This window comes from Balaenoptera acutorostrata, chromosome 8 (genome assembly GCF_949987535.1).
Source record: "Balaenoptera acutorostrata chromosome 8, mBalAcu1.1, whole genome shotgun sequence".
In the NCBI taxonomy this organism is placed as follows: domain Eukaryota; kingdom Metazoa; phylum Chordata; class Mammalia; order Artiodactyla; family Balaenopteridae; genus Balaenoptera; species Balaenoptera acutorostrata.
In genome coordinates this window covers 55893351-55905654 of record NC_080071.1, presented here as the reverse complement: position 1 = coordinate 55905654, position 12304 = coordinate 55893351, and the positions used below count along the sequence as shown (strand labels likewise).

General features: G+C 39.2%; 1 protein-coding gene across 2 annotated transcripts in view; it reads left to right on the top strand.

Annotated features, from left to right (window-relative positions):
* Nucleotides 1-1627: 1627 nt before the first annotated feature.
* PGAP1 (post-GPI attachment to proteins inositol deacylase 1) overlaps nucleotides 1628-12304 on the top strand; it is an 81975-nt gene continuing 71298 nt past the window's right edge. For both annotated transcript variants that reach the window (XM_007190457.2, XM_007190456.2), the window contains exons 1-3: nucleotides 1628-1890; nucleotides 7283-7436; nucleotides 9940-10115. In XM_007190457.2, coding sequence (XP_007190519.1) covers nucleotides 1744-1890; nucleotides 7283-7436; nucleotides 9940-10115 — 477 coding nt within the window. In that variant the 5' untranslated portion in view covers nucleotides 1628-1743. The remainder of the gene's footprint in view (nucleotides 1891-7282; nucleotides 7437-9939; nucleotides 10116-12304) is intronic.

Sequence of the window (12304 nt, the reverse complement as noted above, 5' to 3'; positions counted from 1 at the left end):
CTACTCAAAGTGTACTTGACTGACCAGCATCACTAACATCACTCAGGAGATTGTCAGAAATGCAGAACTTTGGGTTCCACTCCAAAACTGAATCAGAATCTGCTTTTTCAAACAGAATCTCCAAGTGACTCATATGTACATTAAGTTTAAGAAACACTGGGATGAACAGATGAGAGTGTATCTTCACCTTTGGTTTATCTGTGCTGAGCGTGATACGCTAGGGGAAACAAGGCGCAAACATCCTGCCTGTGATGTCCTTGAGATCCCAGACTATTGAGTATTCCCTTTTTAATGTATACTTTAAATCCTTTCTCAAATGACTCCTTATGCCCTGAACAAACTCCTCCCTAATTCCACCCCGGACCCCAGGTGCTCTCATATCTGAACATCACAGTATCCTATGAGATAAACTACAAGCTTCCTTTTAGTTTTAAAATTATTTGATTTTATGTATCATAGCCAAACTTCCTGTGCACAGAAGAATTACCAGAAAATCAACCCAAGCGAAATGAAATTCAGTGAGTGCCAAAAATAATCCTCAGAAGAATTCGGCAGTTAGCTACACACACGCACACACCCCATCTGCTGTTGGGTCAGCTTTAGAGGGTGCTACAGTGTCTTTCTAACTCCTAACAGACACTGTTTTGAAGCTGCTATACGTGATTGTGAATGGTTTTTGAGCTGCTTTTTACCCCCTTTTTGTGCAAAACCAAACCGAAATTCATCTAAATGAATTAAGTCACTTGAGGGAGTCTGAATGGAAGCTTGAGCGAATTTGCCTCCACATGTTAATGTGTAACCAATTTCCAAAGCGGTGGAAGAGATTCTGAGGAGTAAGGCAAGTCAGCGATAAACTGATCACGCAGATACCTATCGGGAGCATCAGTGTTAATGGAAAAATCTGGTAACGTTAAAGACTAACGATGCTTTTTGTGATTCAGGCTTTCAACTTATACCAAGACCAGAATCTTGTCGACCTGCTGGTGGTTTTTTAAGAGTCCGTGCTTTTAAGCGCTGTTACCTACTGGGCCGACATCGGCGGTCAAAGAGGGGGAGAAAAAGCCATTTGTTCCCTGTTTAAGCTAACTGGTCCGGAGAGCTGTGAATGTGCTCCACCACTGCTGGGAGAACCGAAATTGCGGAGGCCTGAGGCGTTTCAAAATTGAACGGTTAGGGTTTTTAAGCTGCGCAGGAGAGGTGTTCGCTACGTGACAGCTGATGGTCTCCGGGCTCTGATATCCCCCATCCCGGTTGGCTCACCATCATTAATGGCCTCCTCGTCTCCAGGTTAGCGCCCCCGACGCCCACCCCCAGCCCTTCCCTCTCCTCGCTTGCAGGACTCCCGCGCTCCGCCCATCCCTCGCTAGTACCCCCCCGCCCCCCACTTCTTCTTCTTTCCCTACAGCCAGCCTCTCATTGCCCTTCCCTCCCCTTTCCTCTTTCTCCTCGCGCCCTTCCCTCTCTCCCCTCACCCTCCAACCCAGCCCACTTCAGTTTCTCCCTTCTCGGCCCTCTCATTCGCGCTCCCGCAGCAAACGCCGCCTCCCCCTCTGCAGGCTAGACTCCTGGCTGGAGGCGCGCCGACAGGCTACGCGCAGGCGCACTGCGCGGCGGGCCCGCGGGCTGGCCGGGCATCCACGCAGGCGCGCGGTGCTTGGGCTTAGCTCCCCGGCGGGCAGCCGGGCGTTCTTCGGCTCCCTGAGTCAGGGTTGGGGGTCCCGCGGGTGCGGCGGCGGCAGCACCATGTTCCTCCACTCCGTCAATCTCTGGAACCTGGCGTTTTATGCCCTCATGGTCTTCATGGCGACCCTGGGGCTGTGGGACGTCTTCTTCGGCTTTGAGGAAAACAAGTGCAGTATGAGCTACATGTTTGAGTATCCGGAGTATCAGGTGAGGTTCCACCCTCCCTTCTCTGGGCGCTCCGAGGCTCGGGCCCCTCCAGTGTGTGTTTCCCCTGCGTCGGCTCCCCGCGCCTCTCCCGCCCCCTTAGCCCAGCCTTGTCCCAGCTTGCTTCGCCCCGGAAGACTCCGCAGCCCCCCGCGGCCCCTTGCTCCTGCCCTTTGTGTCGTCTCTTCACGGTGGGGTGTTTGATAGATGGTTCCCCGAGCATGCTCCCCGCCCCCCTCCAGGTTGCTCCCCGGTCCCTTCGCGGTCCCAAATCCCAAGCACAGGCTCATCAGAAGGGCCGGGCCCAACGCCCCTCATTCCCAGAGACGCAGCTCCAGTCCCTCTCCCCAAACCCAGACCCCATCCTCCCCGCCTCCCTGCCTTAACAGGTGCCCCGGGCACTCCTTTGCTTCCCACGCGCCGAAATTCTTCCCCTCCCGCCCTGGGGTTGGCGCGTCACCTCTCGCTTTTCTGGAAAGGAACCGAGCTTCTGCAGAGCGTGTACTGGCTACACAGTTCCCAGGGTTGCCTTAGAGACTTCAGGGGTTTACGTCTGAAAGGCTAACCTGATGAGTAAATAAATGGGGAACTAGCGCAGTTCTCTCCTGTTAAGGTTTTGCGGAGCCCTCTTGTATTGTAGGTCGTGGGTCGGTGCGTGTGCTTGCGTCCTGTGTTGATGCGTGTCGCCCCTTACCAGTTGCATACAACATCTATTTCATGGTGTTATTTTTGTTTTCTCACTGTGTTTGCAATTGAAGAGAGACCCGGCCCTTCTTTCTCTTCCTCTCTCCGCCCCCACCTCTTTCGTTCCATTTTGGATATTCTCAGTCACAGTTGCTTTATCAGTTCAGCATAGTAGACGCTAGAATTTCATTCATGACCAGCTGTAAAAAGAGATGGTGACAGATGGCACAACCGTCCAGAGAAATTTCTTCCGAATGATTCTTTTCTTTATAACTGCATCTCCTAATTACGGAATATGTATCGTAATGATAACTCCCTACCTTAGAAGTATATGTACTATAATACATATTGATAAAATGCATTTAAAGCCGTAGCAGATTTATTCTTTGAGGTGAAGGATGCAGATCCTGATTGTTTCCGTGTACAGGTCATTATGGAGGAGCATATTATTTGATTATCCTGCTATTATTTAGATCTTAAAACTACTTAAGGTTTAAATTGCTGAACAGCATCCTTTCCCATGGGCAAAATTCGAATTTAGATTTCATTTGTTTTGAGATCTTTACCTTGGTTTTGCATCAGTGCTTAGGAAGTGGAAGCATTTGATATCAGATGCTACTGAAGGAGCAGATTTTAACATGTTACTGTTGTCTCTTAATTTCTAAATGAATATGCTGGTTTATGTTTATCAGAGGCCACATATAGTTAAATATATGGGCTTTTAGTTTAGATTTCTTAAAAAACTGAGAATAGAGCCCTTATAATCTCCTTTCATTTTTCTATGGTTTAATAATTAGGAAACTCCCAATAGATTGAAGTAGGTCATTTTAGTTTTGTACTGCATTGAAGAGTTTGGTTAAAATAAAATCATTTTGGAACAGTACAGTACTAATTCCTGTTTATTTTTAGATTACCCACAATTATTGAAACTTTTAATATTTGCAGTAGTAGAAATCACTTAATGTTGGGAACAAAGCATATGGACCTCACAGATGTATTTCGTGCCTCATAAAATTGACTGGAAAGACACAGAAAATTAGTGTAGCTAATGCAAAAGAGCTATTTGGGTTTTTTGGTGTTGTTAGGTAGTCTTATTTAGTTATTTTTGCTGTTTTGAGGTTTTACACTTCTGTTAATAATATGTTAGCACAGTAATATTACAGTGGGAGGAGTTTTTGATACACATTTTCAGTAAATTTTTATTTTTATGATGTGAAAAGTGTTTATTCACTACAGTATTTGTCTTTGACCCTTAGTCCTTTTATTGTGCACACTAGGTTGCGTTATTTTACAAATACAGTTAAAAGCTGCCTACAGAAATGATTCATTTTGAATATAATGTGAGATTTCTGGGTAATTGGGGTCAGCCTATTAAGAACCAATGGTTTGTTAAAAGTGTTCTAAACATATTTTTTATGTTGCTTTAAATTATATTTTATAGTAAGGTCTAATTGTTCACAGGTTGATATTCAGCATATGGGATGTCCTGGTTGTTGGATTTTCTTCTCTTTCTTGATGCTTTTCTTCTTTTTTACTGCTCGTTTGCATATTCTTTAGTGGAATTTTAGAGGCACTTGAAAGGTTAGTTGAAACATGCTCAATTTTATTCTCCATTTTAAAAATAAAATGTGGGACAGGAATTTGAAACTCTGAAAAAATTGTTTTGAATTTTAAATTGTTCGAGTATCTTTATTAATCCTCTACCTTTAGTTTTCCTAGATTCACTTATTCAGAGTTAATTGAACATCTCACACACCTACCAGGCAAAATACACACTATCCTTTAAAGCTTCTTGCCTTATTATGACAGCAAGGCAGAGCTTGTATTTGGTAGCAAACAGTTCTAGGCAAATTGTAGAATTCAATAAGAAAACATCTGTGTTGTGTTTTTTCATGCAACAGTTTGGCTCTCTTTAGATATGTGACCTGACAATTGCTCTCTGAAAGGAAATGTTGATATTGGGAAATATGACTCATATATTTTGTTATTAAGTGTGATGTTTATTTAGCATATAATTTATTTAATGACTTCTCTGTGTAGATATATTCTAGATCCTGGGTATGGGTGAGAGGGAATTAGAGATGAATCAGACCTTGTGCCTTTAAATTTATGTCTTTAAAATATAATGGGGGAGACAGGAGTGAAATGGATAAGTAAAATATAATGTGTTAAATGTTATAATTTCACTGTAAGAGAGTGTGTACGAGGCTCTTCACAGAAGAGAGCAGCCGTGTTCGTGTTGGGTAGTCAAAGGCTATTGAGAAGAGGTTGTGCACTGGGCAGTGGAGGATATGTATACAGTTCACAAGGTGCAGAAACAAGAAAACTGCAGGAATAAAGAACAGCATTTGTGAAGGTGGGAAGGCACCAGGATACATGCCATAAGTAGTATTTATAGTATGTTATCATTTATGTAAAAAGGAGAAATAACCTAAAACAAATTTGCCTGTATTTGTATATATGTAAAATATTGGTATTTCTGGAAGCACAAACTGCTAACATTGGTTACCTTCTGGGTAAGGAACTGGATGGCTAATGAACCAGGGGTAGGAGAGCCTTTTCAGTATATACCCTGTTGAATCTTGAATTTTGGAACATATTAAAAAATTTAAAATGTGGCATGGGTAAATTATAAGGAAGTAGGTAAGAATAATTAGAGCCAGGTTTTAAAGGACCTCTCTCTTAAGTGTTTATCATTTGTGTATGCAGTGAGGAAACACATAAGGTGTATGTCTTAAAAGATTATTTCTTGACAGCAGTATGGACTATGGATTGTTTAATTTTGGGGGGGGAGGGTTCTCATTTAAAATAATCAATATAAAATAATTTAAAATATATTGGAGTCCTGTTACTATAAATGTGTTTTTTTAAAACCCAGTGACCCTCTTCTGTATTTTTCATCTTTATCCTTTTTGTATGCCTACATCTTTTCTGTCCTCAATCTAGTCAGTACCCTTCCTGTCTTTTCCTGCCACTCACTCCCAACTTGAATTCTGTTGGAAATGCAGCTTTGCCATTGCCTACAACTCCCACTTTTTATTTTTGTTCTACCTCTTTTTTCCACCTTTATACTTTTTTCTACTCCACATTATATGCCTTCATATTTTTAAGTGTACATTGTCCCACTATAAAATTGCCTTTATAATAGTAGATTATGAAATATATCAAGTAATATTCTTTCGCTTGTTTTTCTGTCTCCAGAGAATTAAATATTTCTTTTTCTATATATTTGATAGTTCCTGTTCTTCTGAGTTAATTTTCAAGTAGTTCAAAACTTTTTTAGTTACTGTCCTAAAGAATAGTGATCTAATACGCATGTACTGCTGTATCAAATGGTGTACTAAATTGAGAGGAGTTAAGATAACTGTTCCCTTTTTCTCTCATATTTTCTTTTTGCTTAATTTGTACCTAAAGAAACAAAATATTACATCATTTTTATTTTTGATTATTTACTATGCATAATTAATATTGGGACTAATTTGAGTTGAAGTACATGTACACATATAAAGCAAATAGTGGGGTTGGTATTTTGAATATTTGAGGAGATAAAGTTGCTAGTATCTTAAACAATAAGGTCATAGTCTCTAAAGATGTTTTCATGGTGTTATTGGCACAGATTGTTTATGGTACTATCCTCAAAGGAATATTCAGGAATTTGCACGAATGATCAGAATTATGCTTTCTAGAACAGGGATTTTTTTCAGTAGTCATTATCCATTTACAATTTTCAAAATTCATTCAGTAGTTAAAATTTTTACCAAGCACATGTACATTACTGCTAGATCATTAAATCTATTCACGTCTACTTAAATAAAATCTACTGTTCAATGTAACTGGTTTCATTTTTAATGGTCTCCATCCCTTAGGGGGAAGAAAGGAGCAGAAGAAGAGCTTATACTTTACTCCCACTTTTATAGATGCCTACCTTTTGGGGATGACATTAAGACTTCATTTGTATTTTGCTGAAAGAAATGTTATGTGAATTACTGGCTCATTTGGTATACAGTAATATGAATTGCAGAGTAGTTTTAGTCTTGCTGATAAACCATGCACCAAGTCCATGAAAACTGAAACAGTTGCTAATTCACTGGAATGTTCATGGTGAGAAGAGTGTACATGTCTCAACCAAGACATGGCTGTAAGGTTCAGATTAATTTGTTAAGCACATTGTAGGTCAAGCATATTAAGTTGAGAGGTCAGAAAGCTGCATTATAAAACAAACTTACTTTCCTTTGAATGATGTAACAGCTTGGAGTATATAGTTAGGCCTGAGTGAAAGGAGAGAGACATTACAAAGCCGTTTAAAATAGCAAAAAAGAATTCATTTGATAATGGAACGTTTTTATCATTTCTAAGTATAATTGATAACTGATACTAAATTAAATGCATTTTCAATTATGTTAACATGGAACTTGCTGACATAAACCAGTGTTTTTCTCTTGCCAGTAGCTATTCTGAGTAATTTGTATTTATTAGAATTTCAAGTAGTCCCATTTTATGCTTTCTTGAAGACTACATGGTTTAAAGCTCACATAATTCAAGACTGAGTCTTCATATGTGTAAACTAAAAGTAGAACTTGTGCATTAAGTGTAGTTTTATCATCAGTAATATTTTTATATTGTACTATTTCAAATTCAGAATTGGGTACGGTGAGACTGAATTGTATTAGTAAAACTGATTAAAGTGAAGTTGCTTTTTTTTTTCCTATAGAAAATAGAACTTCCAAAGAAACTGGCAAAACGCTATCCTGCATATGAATTATATCTTTATGGAGAAGGATCCTATGCTGAAGAACACAAAGCTCTCCCTTTAACGGGTATTCCTGTTCTCTTTCTTCCCGGTAATGCTGGAAGTTATAAGCAAGGTAAGTCTCAAAAGTAAATTTTGAAAGCTGTGAAATTCAATTGAAGAATTTATTAGACATGTACTCTGTGTTAGGTATTACGCTAGGCATACTGGGAGACACAAATATATGACATTTTGTCTGAGAGAAGTACATGTGAGAAGTACACAAAAAAGAATAGCTGCAAGCCACTTTGCAAAGAGTAAGTAGGAGAAGATAAGATGGAGTGGAATGATAAATAGATGATATAGGAATTCAGGAATCAGCAGAAGAAAGAGGTTTATGTTAGAAGTGGAGGGTACAGAAAACAGAACCTAAAGCATTGATTAGAGAAGTAAATCAGTGGTTTATATTATTGCTGAACAAGAGAGGAGACTGGTTTCTTTGTGTTGGAGCTATTTAAATTAGATCTAGAAATACTGAGGGAAACACAGAAAGGTGGGGGTAGGGAAGTTATGTGTACAGATTCCAAATTGAAATATAGCAGTTATTTTTGGCCTAACAGTCAGGCAATCTAGAAGTAATTTCAGCTAAAACCTGCTCTTTTTTTGTTGTTATTAAATGGTGTATTCTTTTGTATAATGAGAATATAATTATTTCAACATTTAGTATAATTACTTACATGTTATCTATTTAGCTAGCAAATATTTACGGGGTACCTACCATGAGCCAGGCAGTATTCTAGATATTCTAGATATCAGTACGCCAGTAATATTAAAAGTTAGAAAGAAAAATAAACCAGAGTAAGGGATAAAGGATAAACAGGGTCAGGAGGTGGCTAGTTTAGATGAAGTGGCCAGGGAAGGCCAGTATGAGGAGATGACATTTTGAGCGGAGGCTTGAATGTAGCAAGGGACTGAGGTATGTGACTATTTGGGGAAGACCCGGAGGCAGGAACGTGCTTGGTGCGTTCAAGACCACTGAGACTAGAGAAAGTGAAAAGAGATGAGGATGGAAAAGTAGCCACAGGCTATGTCATAAAAGGTGTGGAAGAGACTTAGAATTTTGATCTAAGTGTGATGGGAAACTATTGGAGGGTTTGGGTAGGAAATGATATACTCTGATTTTTTAATTTAATCATTGTGTTTGAAATATAACACATATACAGAGAAATGCATAGAATATGGCTATTAGGTTAAAAATGATTATAAAGTGAGTACCCATGGAACCAAAACCCAAGGCAAGAAGTAGAAGGTTGCCAGCACCCTGGAAGCCTCCTGTGTGCCCCTTCCTGATTAAAACTCCCTCCCTTCCTAACTTTAAGGTAGTCATTTTCTTGACTTTCTTTATAGTTTTAGCATCTAAGTATGCATCTCTAATACAGTCTACTTGTTTGGGGCTATTTTTAAACGTCGCACTATAAATATAATCACTCAGTACGCATTGTTCTGTGTCTGGCTTCTTCCACTTAACATCGGGTTTTTGTTTTTTTATCTAGTAAAAATAACTTTTACTGTTTTTTTATCATCTTAGATTTTTTTTTAAATTGAAGTATAGTTGATTTACAACGTTGTGTTAGTTTCAGTTGTACAGCAAAGTGATTCAGTTCTATATATATATACACACATATATATATGTATATGCACGCACATGTATATTAGTGCTTTCTAGGAATTAGGAGGAGAAGAGGAATGAGGAGTAACTGCTCATGAGTACAGGGTTTTCTTTCTGGGGTGATTAAAAAATGTCTAAAGTTAGATTGCAGAAATGATTGACTATACAAAATATCATTGAATTGTACACTTTACACAATGAGTTGTATAGTACGTGAGTTATATATGTTTAAAAAAAAAGGAGTGGCAAACAGCTATTTTGTTTGCTAAACCCAAAACCTAGAGAGTACAAATGCAGGAAATGGGAATTGCATTTGAAATTAAGAGACCAGCAACTGAAAAAAAAAGTTGTATATATATGTAGACTACTTTATCAAAACCTAAAACAGTGGAAGCAGAGAGACCATTTAGGAAACTGTTAGAGTAGTTCAGGCAAGAGATGATGGTGCTTGGATTAGGAAGGTGGTGGTGGAAATGGTGAGAAGCCTTGATTGGGGATATATTTAGAAGGCAGAGCATGACAAGATTTACTAATGATTGGATGTCATGTGTAAGAAAAAGAGACAAATTATGCATGAGTATTTACCCCACTGTGATGAGGTGTAATGAGCAGACGTTTCTTGTAGGAATTTTCTCATTCTTAAAATCCTGAAGTGTGACAAAATTCCTATTTCTTATTCTTCAAGGAATCCTTCCTTCCCTTTTAGCTATTGTTGCCCCTACTGCAGGGGAAGCAGGTAGAGAATGAATGAACCATTCACGTTATACTTAACTTAAAAAAAGTTACAGGATAAGACACACAATTGCTAAGTTGATTTGTTTTTCGAAATTGCTGTTGTTAAGGATGTCACCCTGAAATAGGTTGTATTCAGAATGTGGGATAAAGTTATTTGTCAAGAGACTTTGAAGTAAGAATAGATGAAACTTTAAAAATTTTTGTTTAATGTGCACTTCACCTTTTTCCTCTGCAGTTCGTTCTATTGGCTCTATTGCACTTAGAAAAGCTGAAGACATTGACTTCAAGTACCACTTTGATTTCTTTAGTGTGAATTTCAATGAAGAACTGGTGGCGCTATATGGTGGAAGTCTTCAGAAGCAGACCAAGTTTGTGCATGAATGCATTAAAACAATTCTCAAGCTCTATAAGGTACGAGATAATCATACAAATCAATAGTGATCAACCTATTGTTTTTTGTTTTTTTTTTTTTTTGGTTAAAGGGACTCAGCATATTTTAAATTATTTATTTGTTTGTATGGAAGTCGAAGCAAAGGTGGCACAAAGGTTTTTTTGTGTGGGACTCTGTCGTTTTGAACTCAGTGGTGGGTTTTGAAGTTCCAGTTCAATTTACAAGAAATCTTTCTTGTGAATTTTGGAAAAAAATTTTTTTTACTTTATGTATAAATTAGGAGTGCAGTGTGTTTCCTAAAGCCATTAGTACAGATTTCTGCTTCTAGTTTTGGCTAAATAACTGCTACTAGAGTAGACTACTTCCATATGTAAACAACTATAAAACTAGCCAAGGTATCTGAAGCACATGTTTTCAGGTGTTGGACAACCAAGTGGTAAAGGACTGTGATCACTGAAAGAGGGGAAACAGGTGAGGTGAGCTCTGTGAGTGCCCGGCTGTCTGCCTGGAAGCATTTTCCAGACCATGGGGTAAATTTTTAGAGGTCAAGCACAGGAAATTGATATCACTAAGCTGAAGAAGGCAGAGATTGGAATTTGGGACTACTGAAATGGCTAGATCTGTGGTCAGGTAGGAGAAAGAAGAGAACTAGGCAGAGACGGGAGCTCTAGAAATTTGAATCTTTCAGTCTTTGAGTGCTATGCTACATATGCACAAGGCAAGAGGCTACAAGGCAATTGCATACCAAGGAGGAAGTGGTGGGGTGTGTCTACTTCAGGTGCAAGGAATAAGGGGGAATATGTGTCCCTAGAGAAATTTAAAAGAGCAGTACAACAGACTCAAATTCATCTGTGCAAGCAATTCTAAACAGCGTCAGGGATAATTCTACTACCTACTAGGATAAGTCATTTCCTCCCCTTGGTATACCACTGTGCAAGTCCTGGCAAAAACAGCTCATGCGGAATGGTGCGTTGAATTGAGATTTGAGAGGCCACATGGTGCACAGGAGTTCTGACCAGCTAGTTAGAAAGACTTATCTGAACATTGGGCATTCATTTGAGACCCAAGAAAGGACACGATTTAGGAATAGAGCTACTCTAGCCCTAAAGTAAGAGCTACTCTAGGATCCACCTTAACAATGCTTCCATGTAAGCCTCAAAAACATCAAAGTTAAGGATTTAGAATAAAAGATGCAAACAACAAGGGAACAGATGAGGGAGCGCAGTAGAGACATGGAAACTATTAAAAAAAAAAAGGACAGGGACTTCCCTGGTGGCACAGTGGTTCGGAGTCTGCCTGCCAGTGCAGGGGACACGGGTTCAAGCCCTGGTCAGGGAAGATCCCACATGCCACGGAGCAGCTAAACCCGTGTGCCACTACTACTGAAGCCCGCGCCCCTAGAGCCCATGCTCCGCAATGAGAAGCCCACACACCACAACGAAGAGTAGCCCCGCTTGCCACAACTAGGAAAAGCCTGCGTGCAGCAACGAAGACCCAACGTGGCCATAAATAAATAAATAAATAATGAACAAAAAGGAAAAATTGAGAACTGAAACAATAAAACAGAAATGAAAAATTCAGTACATAGGCTTTAAGCAGGTTGAACACTGCAGAACAAGAGATCATTGAATTTGAAGACAGGACAGTTAAAAACTATCCAAAATATGAAGCACAGAGGATAAAAGGATGGAAAGGACAAAGCCTCAGGAACCTGTGGGACAATACTAAGTAGGCTAACACATACATAACTGGAACCCCAGAAGAAGAAGAGAGAGAAATATAAGAGGAAAAAATATTCAAGGAACTAAAGGCCCCAAAGTTACAATTCTGATTAAAATTTTCAACTGACAGATCAAAAAGGTCAATGAATGTCAAGCAGGATAAACACAGAATCACACCCAAGTTTATCCTAGTCAAATTGTTCAAAACCAAAGTAAAGAGAAAAATCTTAAAAGCAGCCAGAGAAAAAAAGACTCTTTACCTACAGGTAAAACAATAAAAATTATTGCTGGTCTCCATCAGAAATAATGAAAGCCCAAAACAATAGGACAGCATCTTAAAGGTTTTTGGAGGATGATGGGGTGGGACGGGACTCTCAACTTAAAATTGCATATCTAGCAAAAATGAGGGCAAAATAGAGACATTGTCAGAGTAACAAAAACTGGCAGTTTTGTGATTAGTAGAAGGAAAGAGGGAAATAAAAAATTCC